At 38.0% G+C, this 12163-nt stretch overlaps 1 protein-coding gene across 3 annotated transcripts in view; it reads right to left on the bottom strand.

The window, feature by feature from the left end:
* Positions 1-12163, bottom strand: part of grik4 (glutamate receptor, ionotropic, kainate 4) — a 401676-nt gene that overhangs the window by 143256 nt on the left and 246257 nt on the right. For all 3 annotated transcript variants that reach the window (XM_036215059.1, XM_036215057.1, XM_036215058.1), the window contains exon 6: positions 7327-7492. In XM_036215059.1, the coding sequence (XP_036070952.1) occupies positions 7327-7492 (166 nt within the window). The remainder of the gene's footprint in view (positions 1-7326; positions 7493-12163) is intronic.

Below are 12163 nucleotides of genomic sequence, written 5' to 3'. Positions count from 1 at the left end.
TCGAAATTATTTCTGCCTTGACTTTAATGCTTTAATGCCATTCATGCAAGAATTTCCTTTTAATTTGTATTCTGTCTGTTGTATCAGTGATTAACAGAAGGATGCAGACTCTTTTTGATATAGATATAACCCTAAGTGACCATGCCTTCTTCCTTTATCTTGCAGAAGAGAGGGATTGTTCTTGTTGTCATGGTTACTGGAACCCACACAAGGGTGGTGGTGTGAGGATCTGAGACTTTGATTCAGTCTTTTTTGAATGTTTCCATGCGTGAGAGTTCCATTTCATCTTTATCTTATTTGTTTAGGTGTCGGTTTAATTTATGATTTAGTTCTTTTACTGCAAAAATTCAGAAATACAGTTACTTACAACCCACTAAAAAATAAATAATAAAAAAATTGCATTGCTTTAAATCCCACTAAAACAATGAGACTGTTTTTAGCCAACCCTGTTTTTGTCATGCTTGAGATTATTTAGTAAATGTTTAAGTTTCCACCAACAAATCTTGTCTCCTGCATTTGGGTCCTTCAACACTTGACGATCTTGAGCATCTCAGGCATGAAGGGATACACATTACATACAGGTGTTGGGGTGGGGGTAAATAGACCCGTAAACTTTCTGTAAGTGACATGTTTGATAAACCAGATACGCAGTATGTCTAGTAAACCAAGAGATGTGAGTGAGAGGAATGAAAAACTGACCATCAAGTATAACACCACACTGTAAAAGATGAAACACTGGATCAGTTAATAACATTTCATTTAAAAATATAGCTTTTTTTTATCAAATTACATTTTTAAGTTGAGTAAACCATCTACTCAAAACTTTAATTCGATTAAAACTAATCATTTTAAATTAAACAAATTACAGAAAAGTTGTTAATTGATCCAAGGTTTCACTTTTTACAGTGCAGGTTCATCCGATTTGCCTCTCTTTAGGATAAGGATTTACCTTTGATTTGTATAAATTTTGTTCCAGGTTATAAACATTGTCTACCGTCTGAATGTAACCAGCTGACCTTTAAGCAGAGGGAATTTATGTTGCACTACTCATAGGCATTGCAAAGACTACAACCATAGATACCGGTAATGGCCTTTAAAAAATATAATGGGGATGTTATAACAGTACTTTGTAGAAAAAAAAAACATTGTGATGTGATTGGATCAAGTGTATTCCTCCACCATATTCCCTTACAGAAATTCTGCATACATTTCAAACTTCCCATGGAAAGAAAGTAGCTCTGACTGTGAAAAGCAAACTTCTTCATGAAAAGTTCTAAAATTAAACCATCTCTGATGTGGCTCTAGCAGCTGCCAGAAAAAGGGAGGGATAGACGGTATTGCTAATTGCCAGCTGTCACCAAATGCACCTCTTAAAGTTGTGTGAAGGACAAGAGATAATCCATTCATAAGAGGAGACATTAGCCACAGCATCTAACTCAACAGGCTATTTGTGCACAGCCAGCACCCGCCTGGCTTTTATAAGCATGAAGTTGTGCTCAAGAGGGGGCTCACAACCTCCATCTCTTGCTTTTGCATACAGAGCAAAAATGTTTGCTCGCGAAAGCTTTCAACTCTGAGTAAACATGTCAGGAAGTGTGCAGGAGATTCAACTTGGGGATCTTCATTCATGCTGTGCCCGTTTTGGAAATGCAGGAAGTAAAGGACCTCTTCTAAAAGCCTCTTGTCCTTGGGTAGAAGTTCTGTATTGTAAAAACGCTTTAAAGCCATCAAGTGCGCTCAGCTATCTGACAGCGCATTGTGCTCCATTTTTCTCACACATACAGTACATTACTGATGAGAGGAATCATCTCTTTTACCACTGACTACAGTCGACATTAAGCAGCACATGAAGAAGCAGTGGCTCATTTTACATCCTGAAATCAATATAAAACAATGTTTTGTTGAATGACCTTAGAATACAAAAACAACAATACCAGACATTAGTCTAAGACATAATGTATGGGTACACAGACTACTACAAAACACCAATTTACTAAAGTGTAAAATCTGTTACACAAGAAGCAGATAAAATTAAATGCCAGAGAAGTTTCTATGAGATTTTAAAGAAAAATAAAAGTATCAATTTAAATGTTGTTTTTATAAAAGTGCATAAGAAAAAAAAGTGATTTTTGTTCTAATTTTTTGTGTGTATTTAAAAGAAAAAACAAAGTATTTTCATTTGAATTTTTTCTGTGATTTTTGTTCTAACTTTTGTAAGGACTACAAAAGTAAAGAAACTAACCTCATCTGCTCATGGAATCTTTAAGATGATCTGGGATTAAATGTTGAAAAGCCACAATGTGTCCATGTCATAGACACGTCCCTTTTGTTTATGTGCTCGTCCCGATATCACCAGTCTGTTTTATTCCTCCTACCTTATCCACTGAACATTCAGGAAGGACTAAATATTAACCAGTATGATCTGCTTGTTGAGCTGCTTGACAACACGGCTCAAAGCTGTCAAGTCTGTGTGTGACCAGGACGCTCATGTAGAGGGTGTGGTCAACTTTGTGGCTCACAATCTGTTTTTTTTAAAGATGTTTTTTTTTCAAATATTTTTGCCAGGGCTCGGAGTTCCAGTTCCACCTCCAAGCACAAGAGGGAGCCCTCTCTAGAATATTGACCTTCTCTGCTACTTCCTCACTCTATCTCTCATCAGTCAACGGTCTCTCTCTACGTCATCACCAGCTGCTTTTCATCCGCCTTACCGTTTATATGCCCGTTCAGACTTTGCTCCTTGCAAAGTATTTTCTAGCGTTTCCCTTGTCGTGTTTTTCACCTTTACCCATTTTCCTTGCCTCCCTGTCTCACTCCTCGGTTTTTGACTCCGTTCTGGCTTGTGACTACGTCTTTGTTTTTGCCCTTGGCTCTTTTGGTCAATATTTAACTCGCCTGCCTGCATATGAATCCAAACGCCTCCGCATCCTTGTTGCATATCTTTGATATATATTTTTTTGTTTTTCCAGAATCTTTTGTTCGTTTTTAGATTATTTTCTGCTGATAGAATGTATCATAGTTAAAGTGTAGAGTGTGAAAAGGAGAGGTGAGAGGACCGTTCCCTGTGGAGCACCAATGCTGCTGGTGACCACTGATGACATATGACTTATGGTATATTTTTTCTGTTTTTTGTGACATTTTTAGCTCATTTTTTGATCTATTGTTTGTTTTATTGTTGTTTTTCTTTACAAATTTTTGCCCTGTTTTTCACCAAATTTTGTTTTCTGTTTATGCTTCATTTTTTTTATTTTTTATTTATTTATTTATTTATTTATTTCTTGGCAGTACAACAATTGTAATCCTAAAGTGTGAAGCTAAGGACGTGTCTACAACTTGCAGTACTTGAACATGTCGTTTCACTCTAAGAGAACAAGTAATGAATGTTTGGAATTTCTGTGGAGCTTATTTTAACAATAATGAGTACTGGTGATGTTTGTGAGATTATTTGTGCGCAGTTACTGAGAAATTGATCATTTTTATCTGGGTTTTTGCCATGCACTTTATCAACGGTTCCTCCCTGCGTCTGCAGCTTCACATGCAACAAACTCCGGTTGTAACTCGTTTTCTACACTACAACAAACAAAAACACTTCATAATGGTCAATATAATTAAAAATTCCCCAATGTTTTGCTCTATAATGTTTATAATGTCTATAAATAAGTAAGTAAAAAATTATAAAGAGGATCAACTCTTTTTTATTGAATGCAATACACATCCACGTTTTTTTTAACCTATAAATCTTGTTTTTGCACTGTTGCTTCATGTTAGGTTTCCCATTGCCTTCTGGGTGTTCTTCTTCAGCCTGACAGCTGCACCAATACACTCACTAATGAAGGTGCAGTATCCAAAGACCCACAAGTGTGAAAACAGGGTGCCAGTGAACGTGCAAACCGTGCACATTGTACATTTTGTCCATGTTGTCAATGAAAAACATAAAAATACAAACACATATGCACCCATGTTCCTTCGCTTCTTATCCTCCTCCCCACTTGAGTCTAGAGCTCTTTCTGAAAATATTCATGAAGTGGCTGAGCTCTATGAGGCTGTGACTGGCCGGGGTAATTAATGAGGCCAGGAACATGTGGACGAGAGACATCCAACTGACCAACTAACTGAAGATGGTGGGAGAGGGAGGATCGGGTGCCAACCTCAAATGAGTCTCAGCTGAGAATATTGCTGAAAACGCCGTCAGCCGCACAGCACACACACACATTTAGGCAGGCCGCCATTTGCTGCATTTTCTATTGAATGAATGCAGGTCATGTGAGAGCACGCAATCAATACAGCAGTCCATTTCCAGGATCATCTCCTGCTTGCTGCTTAAGTATAATTCCAGTGTGGTTCCCACCTCCCATTTCCTGATCCAAGTCATTTCACCTCGCCCACTCATGTCACGCTCTCCTCTCAATTCTGCCTCCCCATAGTCTCTTTAACTCTGAGTCATATGAGAAAAGTACAGTTCTCAGGCTTTAAGTGTAAGGAAGGGAGTGTAGTACAGTAGGGTCACCAAAAAAATAAATAAAAAAGCCCTTAAAAACTAATAAATAATAGAAAAAGTCTTTAAGGTCCATTTATTATCGTAACCAAATTACTTCAGTGTGCTAATTTCACTTTCTACTTAACGCACAAAATTTACCATGGTGTCGAATTTAATGGAGCTGGTTGACAAAAATTAAACATGGCATTCTCAATGTTATAATTATGTTCGTCATAATTCATAATTAGAAAATTCATGTCATTGCTAAACGCTGCTGCTGCTGCTGTCAGGAAGTTTCCACATTGAGATTACACCGACTGATCAGAAAACCAACAATTCTGATTTAATTTTTTACTTCTGAGACACACCAATAACCTTTAAGGCCACATTACACAGAACTGATACCCAGACAGAAATTTAGAAGGTCAACGGGTCTGAAATATGCCGGTTTTGAGCAAAAGTCTCACTGAACGAAAAGGCCGGAAAAGCTGCGTCCTGTTTTTACCTTCAGTTTCAAACAAGGGAATTGCATGGGTAAGTGAGTTCCCCTAATTTACATTGATTTATCTGCAACCCCTGCTGTATGTGTGTCCTCGAAGCATCTGTTAGCAGTGCATGTTCAATACAATTAAATATTTATGACATTTTACATGAGCGGGAATGTGCTGATATGTAGTTTTTGTGGAGATCTCTTTTTACCTGGTAGTGCTTTGGTGAAACACCTTGACACTGTTGTTAGGTTAAAAATGTATTTAAGCCTCTACTGGAATGAATTACACTAATTAATATTTGAAAACTACACGAATGATATTTAAAGCTGTGAAAACACATATTTGCGGAAGCTGAACATAACCTACCCTACTTCTTTTGTAAAAATCTCTTTATCATGATAATGAGATCCACTATCTCGTTATCACCAAAAAACAAAATTTGTTTTCTTGTGATAACGAGATCCATTATCTCATTATCAACAGAAAATGTGTTTTCTCATGATAACGAGATAATGAAGAGTATAATGTAGTGTCCCTCTCTCCCTTGAGATGCAAAAATTTTTACCTGTTTTAAGTGTTTTTATTTTATGGTTAACAACAAAAGCAGCTTTTAGTCTTTTTTAAAATTATAATAATTATATAATGGATCCTTAAATGCCTTAATTCCGTCTCATGCACCATCCCTTCTCCCTTTATTTCCCTAAAAAAACCCAACATGTTAAATGACAGAACCCCGGGGCGACGAGCGTCTCCACCTGGTGAGACTGTAGTTCCTCTGACCAATCACTGTTGACGGTTTCAAAATGGCGGCAGCCGAACAGAAAGCCACGGTGACGGCTTTGACCTGATATTGCGAGGGCTGAAGGTAAGGCATTTTCTATGTGTGATGACCAGTAAATAATTTGGGTCTGCTAATGTCTGGAGCTCAGTGAACGCACCATGCAGAGATACCGGGGTTCACAAACCTGTTTGTTTGGGAGTTTTAGGGAAATAAAAGGAATGGGGGGCTGATGCATGAGACGGAATGAAGGCGTTTGAGGAGTGTAGATCGACTAATAAATTGAAAACAGACTAAAAAACAACTTTTGTAAAGTGTTTTCTTCTGCGGCTTTTGTTGTTTACCACAAAATAAAAAGACTTAAATCAGATAAAATCTCTGGGTCCCAGAAAGCAAATTTTGTTTTCTTGTGATAACGACATAGTGGATCTCAGTATTATGAGAAAACGACCAAAAAAAAAGTAGGGCTGGCCATTTTCAGCTTTCGTACACCTCTAAAATAATGGGTCAATCTGCTTTATTGGTTAAATATTTATTTGATTTCCAAACCAGTTTCATCCGTTAAAAAAAAAAAAAAAATCTTCCTGTTTATGTCCTCGATTTATGTAAATGTATTTGTTTTTCTCAACTATGCTATTGGTTAATTTTAATTTTCAGCTTCACTGGGAGGTATTATTTAACCTTTATGATGTTCTTTTGAGAAATAAATCCTTTTGCTTTTCCTTTCTTTAAAAAAATGAGCCTTAAAATAAAGATCAAAAAAGAATCATGAGAGGAACGAGTTGAAAGGCAAAAGAACGAAGTGCTGACAGGTAGCTCAGAGTGGCTCAATGCCACCTCCCGACTTCTGACACTGCTGATATCTCAGACTTATTTCCTGTCTTCAAAGCCTCATAGTGATTAGAGAAAAAGGTCAGCTGATGTCACCGGGTTACGCCGCTTTTGTCTTGGGATCTGTAATTACTCCTTTCTGGTCTTCAAGAGGGTGGGAACAAGTCCCGATTTAATCGTCTACTCTATTTACAAAAATAACTTACCTTCAGAAGATTTACAAGCTTTTTTAAGGTCATACAGTCAAGTATCTTTAGAATCTAACAAGCACATTCTACATTGGTGTTGGAGACAGCTGCATCCTCCATTGTTTTTGTCTTTCATTAGCACCTCTGAGCGTGCACGCAGCCTCATGAACTGTACACCAAACCGAGAGTAAAAAACTGATTTTTATGACACGGAACATGCTGAAATTAAATCACTTTAATGATAACAACAATCCTGTTACTAAGAAAGAATCATCTAGTAACCGTAGTTCATTATTTGTTGGTGTGAAGCCATGCGAGGAGTTTTATCTGACGACGGTAGCAGCAGCTGCAGATGAAAGCGTGTCACAGGCTGAGATGTTGTTAATCTTTGCATCTGCTGTCAGATCAAAGTCTGACAGAAGCCTATGTGTGCTAAAACATGGTAAAAATAGCAAACAAAAATAAAAAAAAGCCTGCGCTTCACCAGCAGACGTAAGAGACACCACATGAGAATTCACAGGGGTGTAAGATTTTGCTGTAAAAAGGTGCGAATGCCGTACTCACATTCCGGCTGGGCACAGATGAGGCAGGCGGTGGTGCTGTTAAAGAAGGTGAGAAGGCCGGCCACGGCTAAGCTGATGTCAGTGTTGGTTGGTCTCAAATCCAGAGTGGTGAAGCGGGGAAACTGGACCTTCAGAATGTCCTCTGGGGCCACTTTGACATAGGGAACCTGTTGGAGACATAAAGACAAATGAACAATTCTGAGATTGGCAATTAAAAGCTGGAGTTGTTCTTTAAAAAAAAACTGTTTTGAGAGTGAACTGATGTAGAAAAAAAACACACAATTTAAGGTGCTAATAGGCACAAGCTTTAGTGGCTGAAGGGCAAAGCATATAGAATGTTCAAAGTGTGGATTGAATGTATAGCTGTGCAAATATACACTTTTAGAGACCCACTTATTGAAGAGCCACTCCAATGAAAATAATTTTTTTGGCGTTTTCTTACATATTTCTTTATAACGTTTTTCTCATGGTGGACTTAAATACAAAAATAAAGAAAGAATTAAATTGTGTTTATGAGTATTTCTTTATCAGAATTGCAATGAATCAGGAGGAGATAAAAAAGAAAGTTTGAAAAAAAATGGGTTTTGTAACCATAGTCTGTAGGCAACAAGCTCCCTGCTCCCATTCCGATGCATTCACTTGCCGGCAAATAGATCCATTAACATCTTCATTTTCCTCGTCTGAGTTGGCATCTGGCTCAGAACTGTACGGATTTATAGCTCCAATACTGCTGACATTTTTGTTGCACCACTAATGTTAGCCTGGAGTTGTGAGGGGCTGGAAGCTTGCAGGACAGAGTGTAAACGAAGGGATGATGGGAAATCGGTGGAAGCTTACTTCCCTCCAACAGCTCCGCCCACAACTCAGAAGTGAATTTCTGATTAACTCCAACCACTCTGCAGAAAATGTATTATAGAAACTAACACAAGATTTTTGATTTTGCCTAAAAAGATCATAACCATGATTAAAAATCCACTAGGAACACTAGATAAAAAAAGAGTGACTTTAATACATCTCAATGCTACAGTGCAGACTGATTTAATGGCATCAGTCACTGGTTTGATTTGAAACAATTTTAAGACAGTTTTTAGTTCTATGATCACCTTTGACCCAACAGACTGACCAAACAAGCCCGACAAAGCATGTCCTAAAGGCTGTTCCGTACCTGAGCTTATGATGACAATCTCAGTAGCAATTTTGATTAGCAAAATGTAACTTTAGAGTTGTAATGAAGACTCTTGTTAAAACTAGCAAACATGTAGCAATCACAACACACTACACAACAAAACACTTGACACTAGTCACAAAATGGTTTATAAAGAATGCTAAAGGCAGAAAGAAAGTTTAAAAAAAAACTATTAACAACAAAAAAACCACAATACATTTATTATTTGGGTTGCAAATTGGGAGATCTTGCATAATTTCAGTTACAAGTGCCCAGTAAGTATTGTTACTAACACACAATAAAAGCCCAAATCTACAGAGCTTCTGTTATATCAGTAGTCAAAACAAAGATCAGACTCAGAGTAACAGCCAGATAAGCTTTCATTAAAAATCAATAAATGTATAATTCTTTCATCCCATCCCCACTGGGAGGTGTACAACCTTCAGTAAGATTGATCGCAGTGTTTTTCCAAGTGTTTGTTTGCTGTAGCTGTATTACTTGGCTGCCTCTAATTAATTTATCATACCACTCCCACGGCACTAACAGGCATATTTAACACTGTCTTGTATCTTCAGTGAAAAATGAAGTCAAGTACACAACAGTTAACCTTGCAGCCTTCGGTCCCAGGCCACAGCAAAAAAAGCTGAATTTCAGTGTGACGAGATACAAAAATTCACTCTAATTATCCTCTCCCAAAATAACCAGCGGTTTCATTAATCCACAACATGAAAATAAGAACAGAGGCGTGCTGCCAGGCCTCGTGTGGGGAGAGTGGCCGTGAGGGTGGCGGGTGTCATGTCGGTCAGTTGGCAGCTGTAGTGGAACGCAGTGAAGCTTGAAGAGGATGTGGGAGGATGTGCTGGGTCCGAGAGGAGGTGCAGAAATGGGAAGCCCTTCATCATGGCAGATTGCTTGTCTCTGCTGCTCCCAAACCCCATACATTTCTTTCCAACCTCACACCCGTATCTCCTCGATTGGTTTTCCATCCCTGCCCATCAGGGTGTAATAAAGTCCCTGGGTGTGGATGGATGGATGGAGAAGCAGCCGCAGCCACTTGTTCCCCAAATCTCGGCAGGAACAATAAAGCCCACGGCGGAAATGAGCCCCCCATCAGGTGCATCCTCATCACCCCTGTTTCATTTGTACAATTTCTCACCATCCCTGTCTCATTCCTGTTCCCTGTTCCCTTTAATTCCTTTTGTCCCTTTTTACCAGCACTCACTCACTCACTGCATGCCTCGTGGTGCTGCCTGCTGTAACTCTTACCAAAGAATCCCAACACTTCAGTAAACCTAACAAGCACAGCTAGTTTACTAGCTATAAATGTCAACAAATCCACTTAAAATCACAAGTACAGAAACATCCGCTCATTCTTTTTGATCCGAGAGGTTATAAGAAAAAACACCAGCAAGGAAACTACCTAATTGTTTGCACTTTAAGAAATAGTTAAAAACTAATTTAAAAAAACAAACAGTGTGCCTTATAATCTGAAGTGCCTGTTATTTTTACTTTTTTTTTTTTTTTTACTGATGTTGAAGTGATTTTGAGAGGTACATGGCGCTCTGTCAAAATGTCAGTCTGTTTTCCTACTGGTCTCAAGCAGGGTTTGGTGCTAATGTTACACTAACACCGTTAGCATGTAGCGGTATCCAACTGTGTTGTTCTTTTTACTTTTGTACTGTTTTTTTAACAAGATGGCCATAAAGTTGGATGTTATTGTAAACATGCTGGAACGGCTAAAATGTAGCGGTTTCAGACTGTGTGTTTTTTATGTTTTTTTTTATTTATTTATTTTTTTTGGTATTTTAACAACAAGATGGGGAGTTAGCCAAGTCCCAGTGACATTTGTTTTAGCAGTATCTGTCCATTTTCTTATACAAGTGGAAATAAAGTTGAGTGTTATGTAATTCTGTAATTTTTTGGGTCCAAATTCCCAGTATCAAAACACCAAAATAGTGTAAAATTTCAACAGTTTTGCAGATATTATTCAACTCAGTCCAAATGAACTATAACACTCCTGATGTCGACTGCATCTACAATCAAAGTGTAGAAATGAACTCTTATCAGTGTTTCATCTACACCCTATTAAATCTAATTAATACCCCATAAGGAGTTGATTATTCACCTAAATGGAGAATTACAGAGTTGCCTTTTAAAACTCAGGTCATACAATAAACTACTGCTTAGATATTCTACATCTTAACTACGTGGCCATATGTACTAAAATACTAATTAGCAACATTGATTCACATCCAAGATTAAACAAATAAGCAACCAGTCCGACAGCAGTTCAAAAATATTTTTAATTGCCAATTCAAAGTGCCACTGAACAAAAAATTAATAAACAGTAAAAGCAATAAGAGAATGGAAACCAACATCTGCTGTCTCACTAGAATATGCCACTCTGAAGCGTGAACTGGTCAGTGTAACTACTTAGCAGGATCATTAGAACACGGTACTGTGATGAAGACGCTGAGACATAAGGATCCATTTGCCAACGGTTTAATGGAACAGAGCAAAGGCAAGACATAGACAACGTCAAAAAGGCAGGCAATGGTCAAAAACACAGAGGCGAGGCAGAGGAACGAATAATCAGGTGTGGGTCAAAGACACAGAGAATCAAACTAGGAAGAACTGCTCAGAATGACGGAAAAACCCGATCAAGACTTCACACTGAAGTTGAGGCTGGAGTGGCTGGAGCAGGTGGTTCTGATGAGGATGATGATGATCAGCTGTGCATGGAGAAGACTGGAGCGGTGGCTGATGGGAGTTGTAGTGAGGAAGGTGCTAAAGATGGTTAATACTCAGGAGAGAGGTCTCTCTGTGGTCGGAGGAGGACATGGCTGGGTGAGTCCTGACAGGTACAGCATAAATATTGTGCCACATAAGTTGGCACCACACAGTCCAACAGTCCTGTCTTAAGTGTTACACTTTTTTTTGCAGAAAAAAGTTCAAACGGAATGCATTGTGGTCTATATTTGCTAATCTACTGAGCTGATACACACTGACTTTTCACAGAGAATTCTGGGATTTTTTTTTTTTTTTGTCTTTTTTTTACATTACAAACTAGGTTGGGAGTTAGCGTTGTTACAGTAACGTTTGTTTTAGCAGGATCAGTCTCTTTTTTTTACGTGTTACAAACAAGGATGGAAGTTCCAGATGTTGTAAATATGCTAGCATAGCTAACGTGTAGCATGTCACAAACAAGTTCTAGAGTTACAGTGAACACAGTTAATAAAGTCTGACTGATGGGCTTATCTCTGACATCTGTCTTGCTTAAAGTTTGGTGCACATTATAAACGACAAAAATTTAAATTTAGCCCGATCAATGACAGTACGCCTTATAACCTGGTGTGCCCAATTGTGCGGATCATACGGTAATTGTCATCTAAGTTCACCAAATTAGGATAACACCATCAGAGCATATCTAAATAAACCTTCCAATCGTTTGTGTACTTTTACAGAAATGTGCACTTTTTTTAAATAACACGTATTTGTGATATTCTTAAAAACTTAAGAGTGACTGGTTATTACTTTATCATTTATTAGCATTAAGATTAAACTGAGACAAAGATTGTGTACACAAAGAAATAAAAAAAAACTTCTGTCAGCCTCTTATAAGGCTCTATGTTCACAACAAGCACATACAATATATCAACTAGATCAGTGGTCC

This window comes from Oryzias melastigma, linkage group LG13 (genome assembly GCF_002922805.2).
Source record: "Oryzias melastigma strain HK-1 linkage group LG13, ASM292280v2, whole genome shotgun sequence".
Lineage (NCBI taxonomy): Eukaryota > Metazoa > Chordata > Actinopteri > Beloniformes > Adrianichthyidae > Oryzias > Oryzias melastigma.
Note: the sequence above shows the minus strand (reverse complement) of the source record. Positions and strands in the feature narration are given on the sequence as shown.